Source organism: Elephantulus edwardii, unplaced genomic scaffold, assembly GCF_000299155.1.
Source record: "Elephantulus edwardii isolate Elephantulus edwardi_28Jun2011 unplaced genomic scaffold, EleEdw1.0 scaffold00341, whole genome shotgun sequence".
Lineage (NCBI taxonomy): Eukaryota > Metazoa > Chordata > Mammalia > Macroscelidea > Macroscelididae > Elephantulus > Elephantulus edwardii.
In genome coordinates this window covers 288,704-311,043 of record NW_006400091.1, presented here as the reverse complement: position 1 = coordinate 311,043, position 22,340 = coordinate 288,704, and the positions used below count along the sequence as shown (strand labels likewise).

The 22,340-nt window shown below is 49.2% G+C and overlaps 1 protein-coding gene across 1 annotated transcript; it reads right to left on the bottom strand.

Annotated features, from left to right (window-relative positions):
* Window positions 1–1,209: 1,209 nt before the first annotated feature.
* ADAMTS8 (ADAM metallopeptidase with thrombospondin type 1 motif, 8) lies at window positions 1,210–20,963 on the bottom strand. The gene is made up of 9 exons (XM_006901741.1): window positions 20,235–20,963; window positions 14,556–14,795; window positions 13,340–13,475; window positions 12,082–12,249; window positions 10,699–11,000; window positions 7,937–8,120; window positions 3,794–3,966; window positions 3,499–3,674; window positions 1,210–1,780 (listed from the first exon to the last, which is right to left on the bottom strand). The coding sequence occupies exons 1-9, from the start codon at window positions 20,961–20,963 to the stop codon at window positions 1,210–1,212; spliced, it is 2,679 nt and encodes an 892-aa protein (XP_006901803.1).
* Window positions 20,964–22,340: the final 1,377 nt, after the last annotated feature.

Here is a 22,340-nt window from a genome sequence, read left to right as displayed (position 1 = left end):
ACCAGCAGCATCAGTGGGAACTGATGAAAAATGGTTACCTGGGAACTTGAGAAAAGCAAGTTATTACATGACAACCACTGAGTCGGCCACTCTGGGGGTGGGATCCAGCAAGCCCATTAAATGAAAATCCAAGACTTTAATAAGTCCTCCAGGTGACCCTGGTGCTGCTGGTTTGAGGACCTCTAGATGGGTTTGAGGCGAAGCAAATTAAAAGCTGCCTAGATGACTCAGACTCAGCAGGTGCTTCAGAACATAGAGCAGCAACCTCCCTATTGTTTACTGAGGAGCAAGGTCTGAAGAGACTCAGTCAGGCAAGCTGTGTGCTAAGTCTTCATCCTTGGGCTCTGCATCTCCTGCCCTTCCCAAGGAGATTATGGAGCAGACCAGAGCATGGCATTAGCACAACGCCACACTTCAGTTATTCAGAGACACGTTTGCATAAATAGTAGATACCAGTGCATCCCTGCAGCTAGTGCCTGAGGTCTGGCTCTACATCCTTGCCACCCTGGAGTCCTTTACAGAAAGACTTATGGCCATGGAAGCAGCTCCATCTCCAGGTGACCCTCCACTAAGATTCTAAGGCTGCATATCTTTTCAGGATGAGACTGCTTTACGTTTCCTCAGAGGAGCGGCTAGTAGATTCCAACTGCCAAGCTTTCAGTCAGCAGCCCAATACTTATCTTACTAAATTGAAGCTTATTAATGCTCACATGGTGTCCTATAGGCAGTGGATTTTAATACTGAAGTCAGGCATTGTCATTTTGAGAAGACAGTGTGGGGCACAGCAATGGGGCACCCTTTGAAATCACGACAGGGCTCTCCTTCCCATACTCCTCCTTTTATTAATATTTTCCCCTGTGAGGTAGATAATTTATCAGGGAATCCAAATAGAAAGCATCTCCCCCACCCCTATTTAACTTGGCTAGTCTTTTGCAAAAAGGCTGACTCACTGAGCCAGAATCTTCTGTTTGGGTCAATAATTGTACTTTTAACCCTTTTCACCTATGCCCTCTACATGAACACAAGCAAAGTACAATCACTTTTAAATATAATCCCTTTAAAATCCATCATGTTTGCCTCCTGTCCTTATGAGTTTGTGCAGTACCCAAAGAAGGGACATTACCTCAGTGTGTGGGATCACCTAGGTGGGGACCCTTGTTTGTGTCCTGGTGTCCCAAGTCCATAGCATGCTGGTCCCTGTGCCCTGGTTCACAAGGAGCATGGCTGGCTTCCACAAGGCTTGGCATCCTCAGGTTTCAGAGCCAAGTTGCAGGTGGTTGAGGCCTGGCCCGTGGGGTCCCAGCACTCCACAGGCCGCCACTGCCAGCCAGTTCCACAGGTCCTGGAGCACTCAGACCACTCCCCCAGCACCCACTGTGCATTGAGCAGGGGCTGGATGATGTTGGTGGTGGCTCGCTCCTTGCTGTTTGGCATGCTGAAGTCCACATCATTAGGAACAAAGAAAGAATACTTGACTTTGGGTGGAAAGACCTCACCAGGAATGGTCAGCAACTGGACAATCAGAGGCTCAGGCAAGGGCCGGAAGCTCTGTATTCGCTCCAGGGTGGCAATGGAGCCACTGTACTTAAGGATGGTCCCTTTAACTGAGATGTCCTGTTCCATGGCAGAGATGGCCAGATTTCCATTGAGCAAGTAGTGCCCATCGGAGGTCTTTAATGCCAAGTAGTTGCCATCATTTTGTACCCCTGGTAGGCTCCGTTGTTTCACATCAATGTTGGTGGCACCGGCTGGGATGGTGACGATGTCATTATAGCCATAACTGTGGTAGGAACAGAAAAGTGGCCTTAGCACCAGAGGTTTCACAGCCTGGACCATTATGGTGACTCAGGGAGTTATCATGCTCATGGTCTGGGGCAGAAACAACCAACAAATAATTATGCAATTGGTTTCAAAGTTCTAAATAAATCACCTGCTGATGCAGAAAGGAATGTTTTGTACAGTGAGATTTTCAAGGTCTTTTAGTTCATCTGGTAAATCTGCTTCAAATGCTCTGGGTCTTGACAGTAACCCAGGGGGGTTTCAAGGCTTGCACCTGTAAAGCAGACCTGCTAGCTCGTGACGCAAAGGAGACTTGAAGAACATTCATTTCCTTGCACTACTAAAAGTACTGCGCAGCTACCTCTACCCACAGAGTTCAAACCGATAGGGAAAAAAATCTATCCACACACCCCTTCCAGAAACCTGTTAGCTGCTGCCAGGTCACCTCCTGACTCACGATGCCCCTCTGCACCATAGGTTCAGACCACAGTGGCCACAGGATTGTCATTGGCTGAGCTTGGGAGTTTGCTGCCAGACTTTTTTCCTAGTGTGTCTCAGTCTAGACCTCTGGTGAAACCTGTTCAGTATCATTGCAAGACACAAACCTACACTGACACATGGCAGCTCTAGAACTCTTTTTAGTTTAAAGGCTAAGATGTGCCTGATCCAAGCCATGGCATTTTCAGTTGCTTTGTATACATATGAAACACTGAAAAAAGAAGGCCAAAGAAGAACATTGGGTATCCCATGGACTGTCAGAAGCTCAAACAAAAGGGACCTCTGGTGGCCTAGTGGCAAAAAGCTGTGCTGCAATCTCGGTGTGGGGTTCAAATCCACCAGATGCCCGGCTGGAGAAGGAGGAGCAATCTCCTCCTGTACCAGAAAATAAAGCTGAAAAAAGTCTGTCTTGGAGGAAGTGTAACCAGGGTATTCCTCACAGATCGGATGGTGAAACTTCATCTCACATATTTAGCCGTATTGTCAGGAGGGGCCAGTCCTTGGAAAAATATATCATGCTGGCAAAGGTGGAGGATCAGAAAAAGAGAAGACTTCCAACAAGAGGGATTGACATACTGATTGTAACAGTGGGCTGGAACATGATGGGGGTGGTGAGGATGGTGCAGGTTCAGGCAAGGTTTGGATCTGTTGTTCATCGGGTTGCTAGGAGTGGCAGTTGACTGGACGGTGTAAAACAACAACACATGAGCATGAGGGAAGATGATGTGAGTACAGTGTGTGGAGTTCTGGGATTCACTGAAGCTCTGAGGCCCTTTCACTGTTCCCCTTCTCTGAAGATACTCTACAGAAAGGATAGGGCCTGCCAGGTGTAGTGTGAGATGTCCTTCCCAAAAAAGCCTGGGAAGAGCTGCTTTCAGCACAAAGGGCAGCAGGCACAGAGAGCTCATTGCTGTGATTCAGACAACACATTCCTACCCCTGTGGCCTTCAGCATTCATGAAAAGAACACTTTCTGTGGTAAGCCCTTTCCATGCCAGATGCTGGACATGTTCCACGGCATGAAATGCTTATTATGATGACTCTGAAATAGAGATGTGTGCTGATTGTGTACTGATATTTGCTAAAGAAGCTGAAGCTTAGCAGGTTTCAAGTGTATAGCTAGTATGTGGCAGCTATAATTCAGGCTTATCTGATTCCAAAGCAAGTGTTCTTAGCCATTATAAAATCTTCACTCTAGGAATGAAACTTCTAGGGAACTCACTTGGATGGGTTGAGTGAACCAGAGACCTTCCTGCATGAATTGCCTTTGCCCCCACACACCCCACACTTGTCCAGCTTCCTGGGCGAGTCCACCACGTGGTCACAGCCAGCCTTCACACACTGGCCACGGACACAGATGGCCAGTGTTTCTGGCCCACAGAGAGTGCCATCGATGACCTGAAGTGGGTTAAGGAAGATCAGAAATGGTGTAGGTGAGTTAGAAGCAGCCCCCAGAGGCTAGGGGCAGGACACCCCTCTCCCTTCCTCTGTATCTGAGTTCCACGGAGGAGTCTTACTTTGGCCTCGAACACTTTGAACTCAATCCTTCCTCGGGCTCGGCAGAACAGCTTGCAGCGGTCTCGGGGTGACACCCCTGCATACTTGGGGACCCACTGTAGGAGATTCCCCTCCACGTCAGTATAATTGTAAGTGTTGTACTTCTCACACTGCTGCTCCCTGAAGCTTTTCCCTAAGGAGAGTCAGACAAGACAGACACAATACCATCGTAAGTAGAGTGGTTGGTACAGAAAACCTGGGGCCAGGCGGCAGGGGTGCCTTTCTACACCCACTTTCCCTAGACATGCCCTGACCTAGATCTATATGGGTTTGAGTCTTCTAGGGACAAGAAAGGGAGACATCCAGCTTTATTGATGGGCTTTCTGGAAATTTGGGGGAAGTCATATACATTCTATAATGGTGTAAGGATTTGGAGCAATTCCATATGCAAGATCCAGCATGAGCCATTGGCAAATATTTTGGGGCCCTGCCCAGCATCACCCATCCTGACTGTGCATGTGGCCAGAGATCCTCAAGTCTGCAACTTTAGCTCTGATTTCGCCCATGTACCCCACTTCCTATAACTCTGGTACTATTAGAGAACTGGAGGCCCTGGCTGATGCAAATGGTTCATGTGTTTGACTACTGCCAAGAGGTACATAATAACATACTATGACAGGTTTGGAAGCAGAAGTAGCATCCACAGCCTAAATAACGTGCCTCCAGAAACTGTGAAGTTTGACAATGTGGATAGTTTGTAGAGGGGCTTCAGGCCTTTTGTTCATAGGGTTGCTCTGAGTCGTGCTCAACTTGAAGACAATCAACAACAACAACTGCCAAGAAGGTCAGAGGCTTGAGACCCTTCAGAAGTGCCTTAGTGGGGAAAAAAGCCCAGTGAGCTACTTTCAAAAAGTCAGCTACTGAAAATCTTATGGAGTACAGTTCTACTTTGACACGAGGGGTCATGAATTGGAGTTGATTCAGTGGCAATTTTTTTTTACACTGAGGAACTCCATATGATTTCTTCTCTATCTGGCTTCATTTTCACTTGGAGGTGGTGGTGATCCTACCTTTCAGCCCAAGACTGGAACCCTTGTTATCTTCCAAAATATTTAAATGTCTCTAAGTGGCAAGGAGATAGGCCAAAAATGAAACAAAGCTGTCTTCTCACATGAAGTGCAGCTATAATGATCCTTACAAGCAGGGAAGGGGACACTTGATTTCACACACTTTGGCCAGTCCAAGAGAAGGACATCATGCTTGGGAGAGTACAGGGTTAGCAAAAAGAGCAAGACCCCTCAACAAGACAGATTAAAGCAGTGAGCAGGGAGGACTCAACACTACCTAACAACATGTGGCAAAAGGGTTCAATCCTTACTTTCTAACCAAAAATCAGCAGTTTGAGCCCACCCAGAAGTTCCATGGGACAAAGACCTGTTAAGTGTCTTTTGTAAAGATTATAGCCAACACAGCCGATGACGCTGCTCCACTCTGGCACATGGAGTTGCTCTGAGTGGGAGTCCAGACAACAGCACTTAATGGCAATCCACGAAATCCACTAGTTACAGTCTACTGTTAAGGCCTCTGTGTGTTGAGGATGGTAGAGAAAGTAAGATGTCTGCAGCTCTCTCTCACCGCTGAGTCAACAGGACACCCTGTGGCCTCCCACAGAACGAACTCAGTGCCCAGCCTGTTCCATGCAGTTTGCCTCCACTTTAATTTTCTGCAATATGCTTGAGAATAGTCAGGTTGAAAATAAGGCTTGGGTTTGTGTTCATAATTCTGTAACAAGCATGCTCTCTTAAGAATCTTTATTTTATATTGGTTTGTGTACAAAATTCATACACACTGTGTTAATAAAATAAGTATGGTCTTTACTACAGAAGTTCTTAACCTCAGCTATGACTTTGAATGGCCAGAGGAGGTTTTTCAGAATACCGATGGCTGGAGATTCTGATTGAGGACATCTGAGATGCCTCTATGTTTGCAAGGCTCACCCTGAGACATAATGGATGTCTAGGACAGAGAAGCTCCAAACTCTCTCTCTAGCTTTCAAGAGCCTTTACTGTCCAGCCTTGAAATGCTGCTACATTCTGCTTTTCTCCACCTGAACTCACCATTAAAAAAGAACGTTTCCATTCAGGTGGCCCCACTCATGCCGACCCCGTTGTGCCAGAGTAGAAGCGTGCCCTATAGAGTTGGCAATAGCAGATTTCTCAGACAGCCAGACCTGTCTTTCAAGCTACCTCTGAGTGGACTCCAATAAGCAATCTTTTGATTAATAGCCACACAAGTTCACTCTTTGCACCACCCAAGGACTCTGAACTAATGATCCCTCCTAAACCTTTCCTCTGATCCTGAATGCCCCCTGCATGCTTCTCAACCCTCACATTCTCCTATACCTTGCTTAATTCTCAGTCTCTCTTGAAGCTTCTAAACAGCCTGATGGTTTTTTCCCCTTCTTCTTAGTGTCTTACAAACACAGGGTCAATGTTGCAGAAAATGCTCAGTTGCTAGCAGAAAGGTTGGCAGTTTGAATCTACTAGCTGCTCCATAGTGGAAAGTAGAGGTAACCTGTTTCTGTAACAGTTTACACTCTTGGAAACCCCACTGAGAAGTTCTATTCTGCATTACATGAGCTGTAATCAATTTGACAGAAGTAGGGTGGGATTTTTTGTTTATTTTGTTTTGTTTTTTTGTGGTATAGTTAAGCCTTAATTTTTGTATAGAGGGGTGTGTGTCCCCAATTAGATTGCAAATTCCTTGAGAAGAGAGACCATGCTTTGTATACCTTTTCTATCATTTATAATACCTATTGTAAGTCTAGGGAGTTATGGTGGTCTAGTCGTTAAGGAGCTGCACTACCAATTCAAAGGCAGGTGGTTCAAATCCACCAGCTGCTCCTTAGGAGAAAGATGGGCAATCTCCTCCAATATGATTTGCGGCCTCTAAAAAGCTGCTAGAGGGTCACCTATGAGTCAGTGCTGACTCAGTGGCACACAATAACCAACCACAACAGCAACACCACAAGTTTACATGCACATTATAAAACGCTTGCTGATTGAAATGGTTGAACCTTACACATCTGAAACTATGCCACTTTGTATTCATTCCCACTATCCCCTCTTCCTCAGAGGACCAAGCATTCTTCTTACTGGATGCCAGGAACCTCTCACAATCCCAGGGCAGTTTCCAGAGCCTCATGCTACTGCTGAGCCTTCTTGTCTTGGAATACTGCAAAGCCTATTGATTGCTGATACCAACCCAGTGCAACGCATCTCTGTACTTGAATGAATCTCTCTCCAACTTCTGCTTGTCTTTTAATGCCTGTCAGTACTTTCTGGAGCTGCACAAAGGGGAGCTGGAAGGGCTATTGTTGTTGTTAGGCACTGCTGAATCAATTGTGACTCATAATGACCATATGAACAGCTCTGAACCTTACACTACTCTGCACCATCCTCACCATCTCTGATGCGTTCAAGCCCCTTGTTACAGTCACTATGCGTAGTTGGGGACAGGGTTGGGGAATACTTAATAAGAGCCCCTTTAAGACCTGTGCTGCTGTTTTTCCTGCTTCTCAGTGTGTGTGTGCTTTGAAGCAGGAACCTGGGTAGGAATATTCTAGGGAGTGTAAAGAGAGGGCTGCCTCCTGGCAGTAGGGTTCAGTAGGATAACTACCATGGCCCCAAGAGAAGATGGACAACTTTTCTCAGAAGGAATGTGCACAGAAATTAGATTCAGAGATCTTCCCACTGCCCTGAGCTGAGGGTTGGCTGGAACAATGCTGGGGGTTTGGCTCTGGACTTGCTTTGGAAAATGCTTCCAATTCTACACATAGACGGGGATCCAGATGACTCTGGGCAGATTACTCTTCCAGATGCCAACCCTTCTGTGAAGCCCCTCTCCAATGCCTCTGGGAGTGGTGTCTTCTGTCCCCACTTTTGGGAGAAAAGAACACTTTCTCTCCTTGACTTTGCCAGGCTCTTTCATGAGGTGCGAGCTGGCTAGGTCCCTACAGGATGCCTCCTCCTTGGTGCCTTGCAGTACCCATTTATGAATGGTTCACATGTAGAAAGTTCTGCACCTCAGAAGACCCACCCTCCACCGCCTGTGGGATTCATAACAGCGACTGCTTTGGCAAGCATCGCCAAGAGTGGCATTACCATCAGGCGGGCATTCTTCAGTGTGGCAGGACTGGTATTTAGCTCTCCGGCCCAGGCAGTAGCTTCCTCCGTTTTGTGGCTCAGGGTCTTTGCACTCTCGGTATGAAAACTGAACTCCTCCTCCACAGGTGCGGGAACATTCTCCCCAGGGTCCCCACGGGGCCCAGGCACCGTCCACCACAGCCTACAACACACAACACTGCAGTGAGGGGAGGTGGCTGTTGGCTGTCTGTCCAGTCAGGGGGCCCTGTGGTTATTCTAACCTTGGTGAATGGAGGCCTGTTGACAGCCTGGTCATTTGTTCACTGACTGCGTGAACTTCTTGGCTTTGCAACAGTGAGATTATGCAGGATTTGGTCACCACTGACTCTTGGGTGATAGAGCACCCTTTGTCCTCACTTGTTGTTTGTTATCATGTCAGAACTGACTCATAGCTGACCCTCCAGCAGCTTTCCAGAGGCAATTAATCACATGGGAGGAGATCACCAATCTGTCTCACAGAGCAGCTGGTGGATTTGAACTGTGTGCCCTTCGGTTAGGGCAGCTTCTTACCACTAGGCCACCAGAGCCCCTTTTCCTTACTAAGGTGTTCAATATGACGTTGGTCGAGTGAGTGTATGCATGAAACTCTTTTTCTAGGAGTAAGATTGGAGCTAATGTTCAAGTTCCAATTAGAGCAGCTCTTGTCCCATGAGGGGTATTTAGCCATGGCTGGGACATTTTGCTTGTTACAACTGGGGAGAGGGTTTACAGCTTCATCTAGTGGGTAGGAGACAGTGACTCTGCTAAACAACCTCCAATGTACACTACATTCCCCACAATAAGACTTTCTACTCCCAAAATGTCAACAATACTGAAGCCAAGAAACCCTGTTCTGAAGGCATAATCTCCGAAAGAGAAGTTTTGTCATGTGTTTGCCATCTGCAGGTACAATACTCAGATAATGCTGGGGAAATAAAAAGCTGCTTCCAGTTCTACAGGTAAATTGTAAGAACTGAGCTCTGCCCTTGCTAGAACTGTTGTTTTTTTGTTTTAAAGTGAAAATTATTTGTTAAAAATTATAAAGGTATTTTTGCAATCACTTGTTATGCATCAGAGAGTTGGACAATGACCAAGGAGGATAGAAGGAGAATTGATGCCTTTGAGCTGTGGTGCTGGAGAAGAGTATTGAGAATACCATGGACTGCTAGGAAAACAAACAGATTTGTCCTGGAAAGGGTTAAACCGGGTGGCTCCTTGGAGGCAAGGATTCTGAGGCTCCGTCTAACTTACTTTGGGCATGTTGTGAGGAGAGACCTGTCCTTGGAGAGGGACATCATGCTTAGGAGGGTGGAGGGACAGTGCAGGAGAGGAAGGCCCTCTATGAGGTGTATTGATGCAGTGACTGGGATAATTGGGATGGGAGTGTCAGAGACAGTGCGATTGGCACAGGACAGAGCGGAGTTTAGGGCTGTTGTACATAGGGTCGCTATGAGTCGCAGGCGACTCGATGGCACATAACAACAACAACAACAATTTTTCCCAACATGCTGAATGTAGTAAAGTGAATAGTAAATATAATCGCTAAATTGCACATGTGAAAAAAATGTTGAGTTGGCAAATAGTTTGTCACATATCTTTTCACCACAATAACAGTATTTTGATATATATCTTTTTACCATCATAAAAATAAGTGAGACTTCCTTGTATGAAAAGTAAAAAAAACATTAAAAAAATCAATAAAACTAAATAACACTTTGAAAATACCTGCCCAGATAAAACTGCTGGCATGCTTCCTATCACTAGCCTGTTATACTTTTTCTATGACTATATGAAGCTGTTTCTAAATAAAAATGGTGTTTTATCACAGATACGTGATTTCATAATCTGCCTTCTTTCCTTTACAATGGTTGGCACACATTTTTCCATGCCAGCCTCCTCTCGAGGTGGAACGGCTTTGCTGCTAAAGTTGTAAAGAGATGTTTGGCATAAGCATTGATCCCAGAGTCTGGTGGAGACAGGCAGGCAGGGGCTGAGTGTGACCTGACCCTCGCTCAGGCTCAGAGAAGGGGGCTAGATGAGTAAGGGTGTAGGCCTTGCTCATGCAGGCACATGGGATTCAGCTAAGAGGACATGTTTTTGAGGGCAGACCTCTGACCTTCATGCTGGGCTGAGACATAGGACATGAGCAGGGTGCTGTTTTATTGTGATGGCTCAATGATGTGGGCATAGACATTTCCTCAGCCTCATGGAGGCATATTGGGAGCTGGGCAGAGATGCAAAGCATTTAGGACCTTTCAGTGGCTTTTCGCGGAAGTTAACTCTACTGGGCCAAGTTTCTCTTCCTGGTCAGGGGCAACTTGAATTCCTTCTTCCTTCCTCCAACTTGAGTACAAACCCCCACATTTCCTCTCACTCCCCCCATGTTACCAGCTCCCAAATGGGCAGGATATGGATAGTCCCACTCAGCTTTTCTGCTTCACTCTCTTACTATAAAATTAATTAGAGCTTCCACTTACTGAGACCTGTGGTCTATTCTTGGTACTAGAGTTCTCCACACTTTATCACTGAACATTAAAGCTAGCCTTAGCATTTTCAAAGGTGGAATTCCCAAAATGTCTGGAGCAGATATTTAAATCTTTTGGACAAATAAGCTTGGTTCATTTGTTAAAACAAATGATAATCTTGGAATCATAATTTGCAGCAAGGCCTAAAGTCTTAGTACCCAACTCAAAAGTGTTACACCCTCTTGAAAACATCGTTTCGCTTCAGCTGTGCCTCACCTCAGGCCTTTCCGCTTCCTCCTCAGGCAGACAGCCACCATCCCGGCATCGGTGCCCAGGCCCACAGGGTGTCCCATCTGCCCAGGGCAGGCTGCCATTCTTGGTGTGGCACAGAGGCTCAGCACTCTCTCCTTGGCACCAGAGCTGGGCACAGATATCCTGCACAGAGGTGTTGGGGCAGTGGCGGAAGCCCAGCCCAAAGATCTGCTTGCACTGTTCATCCAGAGTGTAGAGGGTCCTGAGGCCTGGGAGGTCTGTTGGGAGCGGCAGAGCTGAGGTTGGGGCATCTAAGAGGCAGTCTCCTAAGAGATGGAGGAAGTAGAAGATGGGAATGAGCACAGGACCGGCCTTTTCTTGGAGCTCCCATACCATCCTGGGATTCCTATCAATGGGACAGAAGGCAGAGACAAGGCAGTCCTCTTAATCTCAATCTAAAACCCGACCACATTCAGTCACCTACAAAGCACTGGTGTTTTATTATCAACAGTAGTTCTTTTATTATTGGCTTTCTTCTCACATGCTGCGAATTTCCCTGACCAGTCAAATTGTTGAGCATCAGGGAATGCAGTGAATGGAGGCTCACTTGAGAACCTCAGACCAAATTGGCTGCCCTCAAGGTTACTGGAACTCAAGGCAACCTCAAGCATGAAGGTAGAGTAGAAACTGCTCCAACAGAGTTTTCAGGGCCACTCAAGGGAACTGAGTGGCTGTCAACTGTCAACCTTCCAGTAAGTAGCTGAGCACTTCACTGTTGCACCACTCAGGCCCTCTACATTAATCAAGCTCACCCTAGGATTGGGAATGAGCTTCTGCTTTCACACATCCTGCTGTGCAAGACAAAGTGCTGAAGACTGGCCAACCTCATACGTTTCCTCAGGTGTATGTATTTGGCCCCTTCAATGGGAAGAATCACTATTTCACTTTACATAGGCAAACCCCTTCCCCTCCCCCTTCCCCTTGTGATCCACTGTCCATGGATCCCTCACCACTTTGGACTCATCACAATACAACTGGAATGTTCTCCTGTACCAAAAACCATCTTTCTACCCATTAAAGGTCTGTCCAAAGGCACCTTGTTCGGACAACCTTTTTAGGAAGGTTCTACCAGCTTTGTGACTAAAACCCTTCTAGACAGTCCAGGTCAGATGCCAAAAGACGAGGCTGGAGGAGCAGGCTTGAGGGAGTGGGGGTGTGTGTGATTAGAATGCCGCAGCAGAGGTGGGAGAGTGGGGCCCATCTATGAATTCTCCTCTAACCCTAAGTGTCTAAGGTGTTTGTGATAATAATGCTTCTGGAAAATACTTTCTGAGTAAGCAGAGGTGCCAACCAGCACCAGAGCTCAGCAGCTGACAGCGAAGTGGAGGGAAGTCTGGGGGTGTCTACCATGGCCACCGTCCAGGAACTCTGTGATGTACATCGCGCTGCATGGGGACCAGGGCAAGGTCTTGTTGAGGTAGACGAAGAGTGGTGCCATCATGTGGTGCTTGTCCATGGGCCCAAAGAGGCGCTCACAGGGCTTGGAGTCATCATGGGGCATGCTGAGCACGTGCCCTAGGGAAAAGAGAAACTCAGTTCTTCTCCATTCCTCTCCAGTGTGACCTATTGGCAGGGCCTGGCCAAATCAATACCCAGCTGTGGATGAGCCAGCCCCCACTGAAGATGACCCCGGTGTTTCTGTGTAGAACTGTGCTCCACAGCATTTTCAGTGACTCATTTTCCACAAGTTGATCACTAGAATTTTCTTTTGAGATATTTCTGGGTGGACATGAACTGGCAACCTTTCTGTTAGCACCTGAGTGTATTAATGTCTGCACCATCCAGAACCTCCAGGAGACAGCCAGCCAGAGTACTGACCCTGAAGTGCCAAACCAGTCACTCAGTCCTCACAGGGAAGGGGGCCCTCACTCCCTCACTGGTCTCACAGACTTTCTGCTCCCAGGAAGTTCTCTCCGATTACTGAGGAACACTGACATTCACTTTTTTCTGTCCCAGTTTTTTCTAAATTCACACTCAATTCTACGATTTGCTCTTAGGCGGCACTCTCTTTCCAGTGCTTTTCCTGTTGTATTTACTGCCTGGCCTGCATACAGCAGCACCACTTTACCCCAAGCATTTGCTTCATATTCTGTCATTTTCCAAGTGAACTTACAGGAGGGTCCAGAACAGTATCTTGCTAATTTGGCTGTAAGCTCAGAACAGGAATGGAGTTACATCTCCTCCTCTAGTGCAACGTCAAGCACTGGCTCTACCTTCCCCGCCCCCTTGTGATCCACTGTCCATGTATCCCTCACCACTTTGGAGTCATCACAATACAACTGGAATGTTCTCTCTCTCCTCTGTACCAAAAAACATCTTTCTACCCATTAAAGTTTTGTCCAAAGGAACCTTGTTTGGACAACCTTCTTGGACAGGTTCTACCAGCTTTGTGACTAAAACCCTTCTAGATAGTCCAGGTCAGATGCCAAAAGACGAGGCTGGAGGAGCAGGTTTGTGGGAGTGGGTGCAGGCACTCTGTCAAAGTTCGGAGGGGACAGTGGCTACCAGTGAGGGACAAGGGTTCCTGGGAAGTTGGGGAACCCGACTTAGAAGAGACACCGGCCTTTGACACGACAAAGGAAGGAAGATTGCTTGGCAGTCTTACCTAGCTCATGGGCCAGCGTGTAGGCTGCCTGGAGTCCCTCGTCCTCAATCACAGAGCAGCTCTTGTTGGGGTCGCAGATTGTGCCAATGTCAGCCACACCCAGTGTGTCACACATGCCCTCCTTCCCACAGAAGTTCTGCTTGGTGGAGAGGGGAGAGAGTGGGGGGCAGTCAGTGACTGGGGAGGGGAGGGAGTGGCAGGATCTGTAAGGCGGAATCTCATATTTAAATGTTTGGTAGTTGCACTTTTTGAAGGAAAGAGAAGCAGCAATAGGATTCAGCATCCAGAGGCCCAGCACTGCAAGAACACTTGCGTCTTGATTATGGTCTTTGACCAACTTACTCTGGTTCTTGCTCTTCTGATTGGGAGATTGAGCCATGAAGTGATTTTTTGCTACAAAAAGTGAAAAATCTCAAAAAACACAAAGGCTGTGAAGAAGGATTTCTGAGCAACAAAGGACAGAATATCTTCCTGTTTGGCTCTTGAGTTGAAGAGCCTTTTCGGAGGCCACTCGTATGAAGAGTTCTCTGATATTTTTAGATATTGGCCATCCCGTAGGACTTGAAGGGCTTCCAAAGTTCTTGGACACAGGATAAGACCACAGGTGGCTAAGAATTCAGTCTGGGCTTGCAGGAGGGTGCTGCCACTTAGTGGCAAGGTATCTCTGTACCTCAGTTTCCCTGGTAGTAAAATGGGGAGGACAACACTATCTACCTCAGGTGATGGTTGTGAGAATTGGGGGAGTGAATAGCACCCGAGACTCATTAAGACATTCTCTTCCTTTTGGGAAACTGCCCATTTAAATCATGCCACTAGATTAGCAGTTGTCCTGATTTTGAGGAAATCTTGAGGAGACCCCAATGCTTACTACTCCTGTGTTTAACAGCCACTCAAGAGGGAACACCTTGTTGAATTTCATCTCCAAACCTTTCATTTGGCAGTGACAGCCCATTTCCTCTTGCTATGTATGACCTCAGAAGACAGCTGGTCACAAACTTTTGGCAAGGATTCCTTGTAAGATTCTTCTCCTTCCCTTGCAAATACCTCACACTCTGATCCCTGTCCTCATGACCTCCTCCTCCTCATGTCTCTGTGAGGCTTCTGGTGTCCATCTGGGGCCAGTGGGCAGACACTTCCCATACAAGGGAGGGGCCAGCAGTCCCTCCTTTGATCCTCCCGTGCATCGCCCTTCCTCCCCAGGGCTCCGCCCACGGACCTGTCTGGTGAGCAGGATGGCGGTGTCGTAGTGCTCTGGATGACGGTCGCTAGGCTGGTTGAAACGCCGCTGCCAGCTGCAGAAGTTACGCAAGGTGAGCCCACCATTGTCGGTCACTTCTGGGCCCCACTTCTCATCTTCCACAATGAGCACTTTCACCACCATCAGGTTGATGGCGTTCCTGATGCTGGGGTGCTTGTAGATCTGGGCCGCCACAGACATCAGCGTCAGGATGTGGTTCTGTTTAATGAGGTGGGATAGGCAGGAGAGAAGGTGAGACTCACCACCCTTGCCCACCCTCTGCTGCCACACATTTGGCAGGTGCTGTGCTTTGTGCAGTTCACGTGACACCTCCTGTGGGCCTCACCCATGTCTCCTGCCCTCAGCATTATCTCCCTTTGTGATACACATGAGGAAGCTGACTCTCGGTAGTGACCAGAGATCACACACAGGTGTAGTGCAGAGTCAGAATATGAACTCTGACCACCTGGCTCCAAAGCTGGAGATCATCAAACCCATCCGGCAGCCACCAACAACAGGAAGCTATTTTACCTCTAAATCGCAGATGGTGAAGACAAGCCTTGACGCTCTAGACTGCATTTGGGAAACACTTCATTCGATGCCTTGACTTAAGACACCAATTGTCTCCCTTCCAACAGGCTCCAGCTTCTCCTCTCTCTCAGCCTAGGAGCAATTATCTCAATATTCAAGGTTGATAGAATTCCCCTCTTAGAATCAAGCTGAGAATTCTTCTGATGTCTGCTGAGATCACTGCTACTCTTCAGGAAGGGAGAGAGTGAGAATTGTTACCTTTGCAAGCTCTGTTCTAATGTTCCCTGCTATCCAAGCTCCCCAGCACCCTCGCTCTGTTCCAGTCACTACCTGTCACTCCCCATCATGGTCAAGTCAGTGCTGTCCTCATCATATGAATGAAAAAGTGGAGGTTCACCCAAGTGACCTAATGTGCCTGTAGTCACCTGGGCATGGAGCAAGAATGCCAGCCCAGGGTGTTCACTTTGTAGAGACTATGGTCTTTCTGTTACTTTTTCCAGTGTGTGTCCTACTGGCTTATGCCTTTACAGCTCTAGGGTTTAGTTATTTTGCTTGTGGCTTAAAAGAATACACAGGCTTAGTTAGACATCCAGAGAGCCCCTGGGTGGTGCAAATAGCTAAGCACTAAGCTGCCAACCTAAAGATTAGATGTTCGAACACACCCAGAGGTAAGCCAAAAAGGCCAACCTATTGCCAAAACCAGCCTGGGATACACTTCTGCTCTGACACATATGGGTTACCACGAGACAGAACTGACTTGATGGCAACTGATTTGGGTTTCTGGAATGTGATGAAGCCATGCTTCCTGTTCAACTAGACCCTTCTGCTGAGGGAGCCTACATCTCTGTGAGGCCCTGGCTCCATGGCTGCCAACGGTTTTCAGGCTAGATCCCAAGATTTTGAAAACGGGCCAGATTGGAGCTCATTCTTTGCCTCACAGGTCTCTTGAAGTGGGCCTTCTTGGATTACTGCACAGAAGGGGAGACAGTGGGGCAAGACTGGTTAGGATCTTCCACCAGGGGTATGGCCAGCTGAGCTGCCCATTGCCTGTCCTGCCTCTAGGCCCCAGAACATCACTTTGTGATCCTTTCTTCTCTTCTGTGGTCTGGAAGGTGGAAACGAGAAAGGAAAAGGGAAAGAATGACTTTCTATTGGGTGTGGTCATGTGCAGGCATTCCAGGCAAATCCCAGTATTTATGAATGGGATTTGTCTGTTCACCTTTCAGGCAAGGAGCCAAGTGCTTTCCTAGCCTTACAAATAGGCTGCCAGGTTACTTAGCCTGTCAAACATTCCAGCTATGTCCAGGCTGATGTAAACATCTTATCAGCGAAGTCGAAACTTGGCATTTGCTCCTGGAGTAGGATTTATAAGGGGGAAAGAAAAAAAAGAGATCATTATGCAACTAAGAATGAGGGCTTAGGAATGGTTGCTGGCTGCAGCCAACGCACAGTGAAGATTGCATCCAAAACAGAAGAGTCTCTGGGCTCTCATTGCAAAAGGGTGAGGGTCAAAGGGGTCAGAGGTCAGCCTCTGGAATGTCTTCTGAGGCAACCTCTAACTGTCCTCACAAGATGTCTCCTCTTTGAGCCTTAGTTTCACAATCTGATAATTGGGCCAAACAATGTCTTAGGAGATGTGAAGAGAAGAGATGCCAGCTGCTAAGCATGAGCCCAGGAAGGTTCAGCACAAGTACTGGAGACCTGAGGTTCAAGGATGGGCTATGACTCAATGCGGCAGGGATCAGATGGAACTTTGAGGCAATGCTGTGGAGCACAAGATAGCACGGCTTCCCTATTCTAAGTGACAACCCACAGGGTGATGAGCAAAAGAGCCACATGAAGGATAGTAAGATACTGGGAGGAGCGTCCTACAAAACAAAAATCTGATGACACTCAATTGTCCAGAGAAGTTCTCTCTCATAGTTCAGGGGACACTTGTGGTAGTCTCTCCAGAATGTCAGGATAAGCTGCCTTGAGGACCGTTTTACTTCAAGGCAGTGGGATGAACTTGAGGATATGGTAAGGCCCCTTCTACTTACTCAGAATGCCCCTGTGTGGCACAGGTGTCTAAGTGCTTGCTACTGACTGAAAGGTTGGAAGGTTGAGTCTCCTTGGAGACTTCTGAAGGAACTTTGGGGGTCTGCTTCCCAAAGGCCACAGCCATATAAAGGACAAGGAGCACAGTCTACTCTGACACATAGAAAGCTGACAGGAGCTGGAACAGACTCATTGACAACTGGTCTTACCTTCCTTTTAAAGTAAAAACTTTGGTTCCATTTGCCTCTACTACTTCTTTAATCTCCTGAAACTTTGAGAGCCTGGAAGTTCTTCCACATTTCCTCTTCACTGAGCCCTTGTAAGCAAGTGGCAGGCATGCCTACCATCTGCAATGCATTTCACTAGCACGAAGGAGCTCTAGTGGTTTAGTGAGTAGGACAGTTGTTCTGCCAACTCAAAGGTGGCTGGTTCAAGTTCATCAGTTCGCTCCTGGAAATAAGGATGGAAAATCTACTCCCCTGTGATCTAATCAGCCCTATAATGGACTGAAATCCCCCTCGAGAGTCAACTATGAGTCAGTTCCTGTTTAATGGCAGTGGGAGCAAGGGAAGGAGTCACTGATTCTGGTGGAGGGTGAGGGTGAAGGGAGTATTGGGTGAAGAGCTGGGAAGAGGGCTAATTCTTTGAGTTGCTGATTCTGGTCCAATCTCCTCGGTCAAAAGAGCAGGTCTAGTTTCCAGTCATCACAGGGGGAGGCACAGCTGGTCAAGGAAAAGGTCAGATGGCTTGTTCCCACCTTTGTCTATTTATACCTCCCTATTTATCACACAAGTGCAGGCTGCTGACTGAAGACTGTGAGAAGAATCCTGTGCAATAGGGTGGGGGGTCCAGCACAGGAGATTAATTCTTAAAATTGTGTCAGGTTGGCAGACGCCCAAGTTCAGTCCAGGTAGGGGTGGTCAAGCATCAACATGTTTGAATAGCATGTCCTTACGCTTCTTTAGGGAAAGGCAGGGCATTTTTCAGGAGTCTCCTCCTCTGTTGGTGCCCCAGGACCTAGCCAGTTAGGCTGGGATAGAATCTTTCTGGGTTCTTTGCGGTACAAAGAAACCCTTTGCGCAGAGCTCACGTGGCAGCCCGAGCCACTTCTAGAGGGGACCTGGATGACCACATTCCCCACAGCACTTTCCGGTCTGAGATGTCCCCTGGGACGCTTTGCTAGTTCCCACTTTTGTCCTTGCAGTGCACCTGGAAGAGCAAATGTACGAGGTGGCAACATAGAAATGCACACTCCAGTAATAGGTGCCATGATTTCCTGGAGCCTCTCCAGGGTCTAGACAGTGCTGGGAGGAGGTGGGATTGAAGCAAAAGGAAGAGACAAACAGAATGAGGGCCTATGGGGTAACCCTTCACTCCTCTTTATTTTCAAAACGGAAAAGGCACATTCGTCCAGTCCTCTTACACAAAATGATGACATCAGAAGTGGAGGTGTGTCAGAGCATAACAAAATCAAGATGAGGGTGGGTGTGGAGTAGCTGATCCAGCTGAGAGAGTTTTAAGACCTAGATGTAGATTCCCTAGAGAGAGGTGCTGATGTTTGTTTTGATAAGCTCTTGGCTGGGTGCTCAGGTGTGTGTGGGAATGGCTGTGGTTCTCAGCTTGTCCATAATCTGATCTCTGTGCTGGGGAGTCAGAATATATTAGCTTTTGGTCCGCATAAATTCATTTTAGGCCTTTCTGTCAAAGTTTTCAGAAACCCAGGTCCTGTGGTCCTAATAGGGAAAGTCCTCCCTTGCTCCTCACTTCTCTCCTGCCACCTTCCCAAGTATTTGCTGGAGAAAGGAGCAGAAGGCTGATGGTGGCAGAGAAAACCTCATTGTGAACTTAAAGCCTCCAGGCTGTTGCTCCCTGGGAGAAGCCAGAGCAGGGTTTCCTGTACCTTTCTAGCAAGAGGACACCTCCTAGTGACTGCACGATGGGAAGGATAGAGTGAGAAACATGAGTGTTGATCATGCCTTGTCTGCACTACTCTGCATGAGTAAGGCTAAGCCTAGACCAGGGGCCCTAGCCAAGATGCCATCACTGACGAAGTAGCTCCAGCCTCAGCGGCTGCCAGGTTCCCTACTCCAGAAAACTCTCGGTCTCACCACTGGCATATCTCAGGTTGTCTGCTGCTAACAAGAGGGAAACCCTAATACTTTACCTGCATCCTTGAGGGACGTGGTGAGGCTGGCATGGCTGACAGATACTACCTGCAGAATCCATTCCCTAAGTTCGGTTAGAAAAGATCTGGGCTTCAATGTCTCCTCTGAATTCAGCTGTCCTGCCCCAGCTCAGCTTCAAGCCCTGGCTGAGCTGAAAGCAGCATAAACAGAGCAAGCACAGTGCTGGGGCTGCAGAAACAGTCACTTCAAGAGTTAAAACCCCCTTCCTCTTTCCCCTTTTGCATTGAAGCATCAGTTTTCAGGGCTGAGCCCCTAGGCAAAAGTTCTGCTCCCCTCCCTTCTTGTGTTGGATGCTGGCACAGTTGAGGTCTGCCAGGGCTGTGGGCCAGGCTGGCAAAGTAGCTCATGTCCCTTGATCAGAACCAGCTGGGCACACAGGAGGCTCAGCATCCCCCTGCCAGGTTCAAGCCCCTGGAAACAATGCCTTTTGCTTATGGCTACTTCAGCCCAGTCTCAGAGGGGAATGCAATAGCCATATCTTTCACTCCTGTGCTTTCCTTTGGAGCCTTTGGGATCCAGAGACAAGACAGGCCTAAGGAAAGAGGAGTGAGGCTGGTGCTTCTTCCAAAGAGTTCTTTTTAATGTCTGTTCTGAACAGACATTAAGAGAGACAGACAGGTGCTTTCTAATCCTACTGGGGTTAGTGCTTGGGGATGTGGGATTCTGGGGTTGGGAAGATGAGCAGAGAGGGTGTGCTGGGACCTTCTACATGCTGGGACTGGGGATGGGGCAAAGCAGCTTGGGTGGCAGAAAGTAATCAAGTGTCATGGTGCCTCTCAGAAAGCCGCAATGGGGGATCTGTTTGGGGTGCACTTGGAAGGGTGATGGACGTGAGAGGAAGGGAAGAATCTGGAGGAGCTCAGAAGGTATCCGGGGAGTGCCAAGCAAGGTGACAGGGTCCTACCTGCAGGTCAGCCCCATAGAAGGCAGCCATGGACGCGTCAGCCACCAGCAATGTCTCCACGAAGCGAGCCTCGGACACAAACCGCCTTATCCTACTCGTGACCCCCAGGGGCTCTGAGAGCTCTCTGGAGTCGGCTGCTTCCTCTTCTTCTGCCTCCTCCTCCTCCTCCTGCCCCTCGGCTTCTCTTCCCGGCTGCCGTCCGGCTCCGCTCTCCACGCCCTGCTTCGGGGCCCATGTGCGGGCGCGGAGGTGCTCAAAGCCAGGCCCCCAGCGCTGCAGGCGGTGCAGCTGGCCGAGCGAGCGCCTCCCGCCGAGCGGCTGGATAGAGAACTCTTCGCCCGCCAGCAGGAAGGATCCGCTCAGACCGCCGCACAGGCTCACGGCCGCCAGCGACCCGGGCTCGCCGTCCACAGTGCCCGAGAAGAAGCAGTGGCGCAGCCGCGCCTCACCGCCGGCGGGCTCTCCAGAAGCCCCGACGTGCTGGACCTGGAAGCTGGGCGCCAAGAAGCTGGCGTCGGGCTCCAGGCGCAGCACAAAGTTCCTGCCGAAGGCTGTCAGGTGGAGCGCTAGCCTCGCCTCGCCGCCGGGCAGCAGCGTGGGCACCACCAGCTCAGCGGCCGGCGCCCGGGGACTGCGCGGGGCTGGGGCGGCGCGCACCAGTGGCAGGAGCAGCAGCAGCGGCAGCAGCTGCAGGGGCGGCCGGCACGAGTCCGGGCGGCGCGGGGTCATGGGGACCGCGGGGCGGCGCGGAGAGCGCCGCGGGCAGGTGTTGGCGGCCCGGAGCGCGTGTCCTGTGCTCTTCAGGAAAAGCACCATAGGTGAGGCGCCGCGCGCCCCGGCCGCGGGGCTCCGGGCAGTATGCACCGGGGCAGGCGGCTCCCTGAGGCGGCCCCTGGTGGCCTCTCCCCCGAGCTCTGCACGCCGTAGCCAGCTACTGCCGGGACAGTGCACCTCCTCCGCCCTGCCCCGCGGCCGCCTCCCACCTCCCCTGCAGCCCAAAAAGAGGCCGGAGGGCCGTGGAGCCCTCCGTATTTTTACCTCCTTCCCCCTTTGACCTAAGAGGTTTATTTTTGATCTCTCACTATTCCCGTTTCCCCTCCCCTGGGATCAGAGAGAAACTGAAAAGAGGGAGCGAGAGGGGAGGGAAAAAAATTGGATGAAATGTAAAACCAATCAGCAGTTACTGAGACTTTGCCTTTCTTTAAATGTCAACTCTAACTCCCCCCCCCCTCCCGCCCCGTCTCCATATTAACCCTGCGAGTGCTGGTCTGGCCCCAAGCAGAGCTCTCATGGCGCCCTGCCTGCCCCCCTCCTGGGGCAGGGCACCAAGACACTTCGTCCCAAGAGACTAGGGCACTGACCTCCCTGTTGGCGGCTGGATCCCTGCAGTCACCCCAGAGATCCTACTGTGTTAGAAGAGAGAGCAGGGGAAATTTCCAGAGTTCTTACCGGAAAGTCAGGAGGAAGGTGTGTAAGGTCACTCTAGAAAGCGCGCTGTACAGGAACACTGGGCGCAGCCCTCTGGATTTTAACACCTCCTGCGCTCTGTTAATTCTCCATCTGAAGGGCCAGCGAGCTGGAACAGACAGTGGCAGAAGTCACTAGTCCTGTGGTCTCAGGATGCAGAAGCTGCCAGAGATAATAAGAGGATGAGCTCTGTAGAGGATAAATAGACCGCTAAGAATTCACAGCCGGAACTCTGGACACCCTGGGCTCCTCTGGGATAATGTCCAGTTGTGTAGGTGCTTCGTGAAATGTGGCATGCTCCCCTTGTCCGCCCGGACCTCAGCTCCAGGAACAAACATACCCCATTCCCATTTCTATGCAGAGCTGGAAGTCGAGATGGTAAGGTCAACATGCTTCTCTCAGACCATTTGCCTGGTCCTGGTATAAATGACGTACCTGGACTGGATTGGAAAGTCCTGTGCCCCAAGGGCGGTTACAAAGTCACCCTTCTTTCCACTAGAGTCATCACAGGATTAAGACTTTTCAGTGCTTGATACCTCACTGAGTTCCACCTGTGGGGCCACTGACTTGTTGTCATGTGCCCATTAGTCACCTGCGACTCACTGCGACCCTGTGTACAATAGGTCTGAAGCCTGCCCT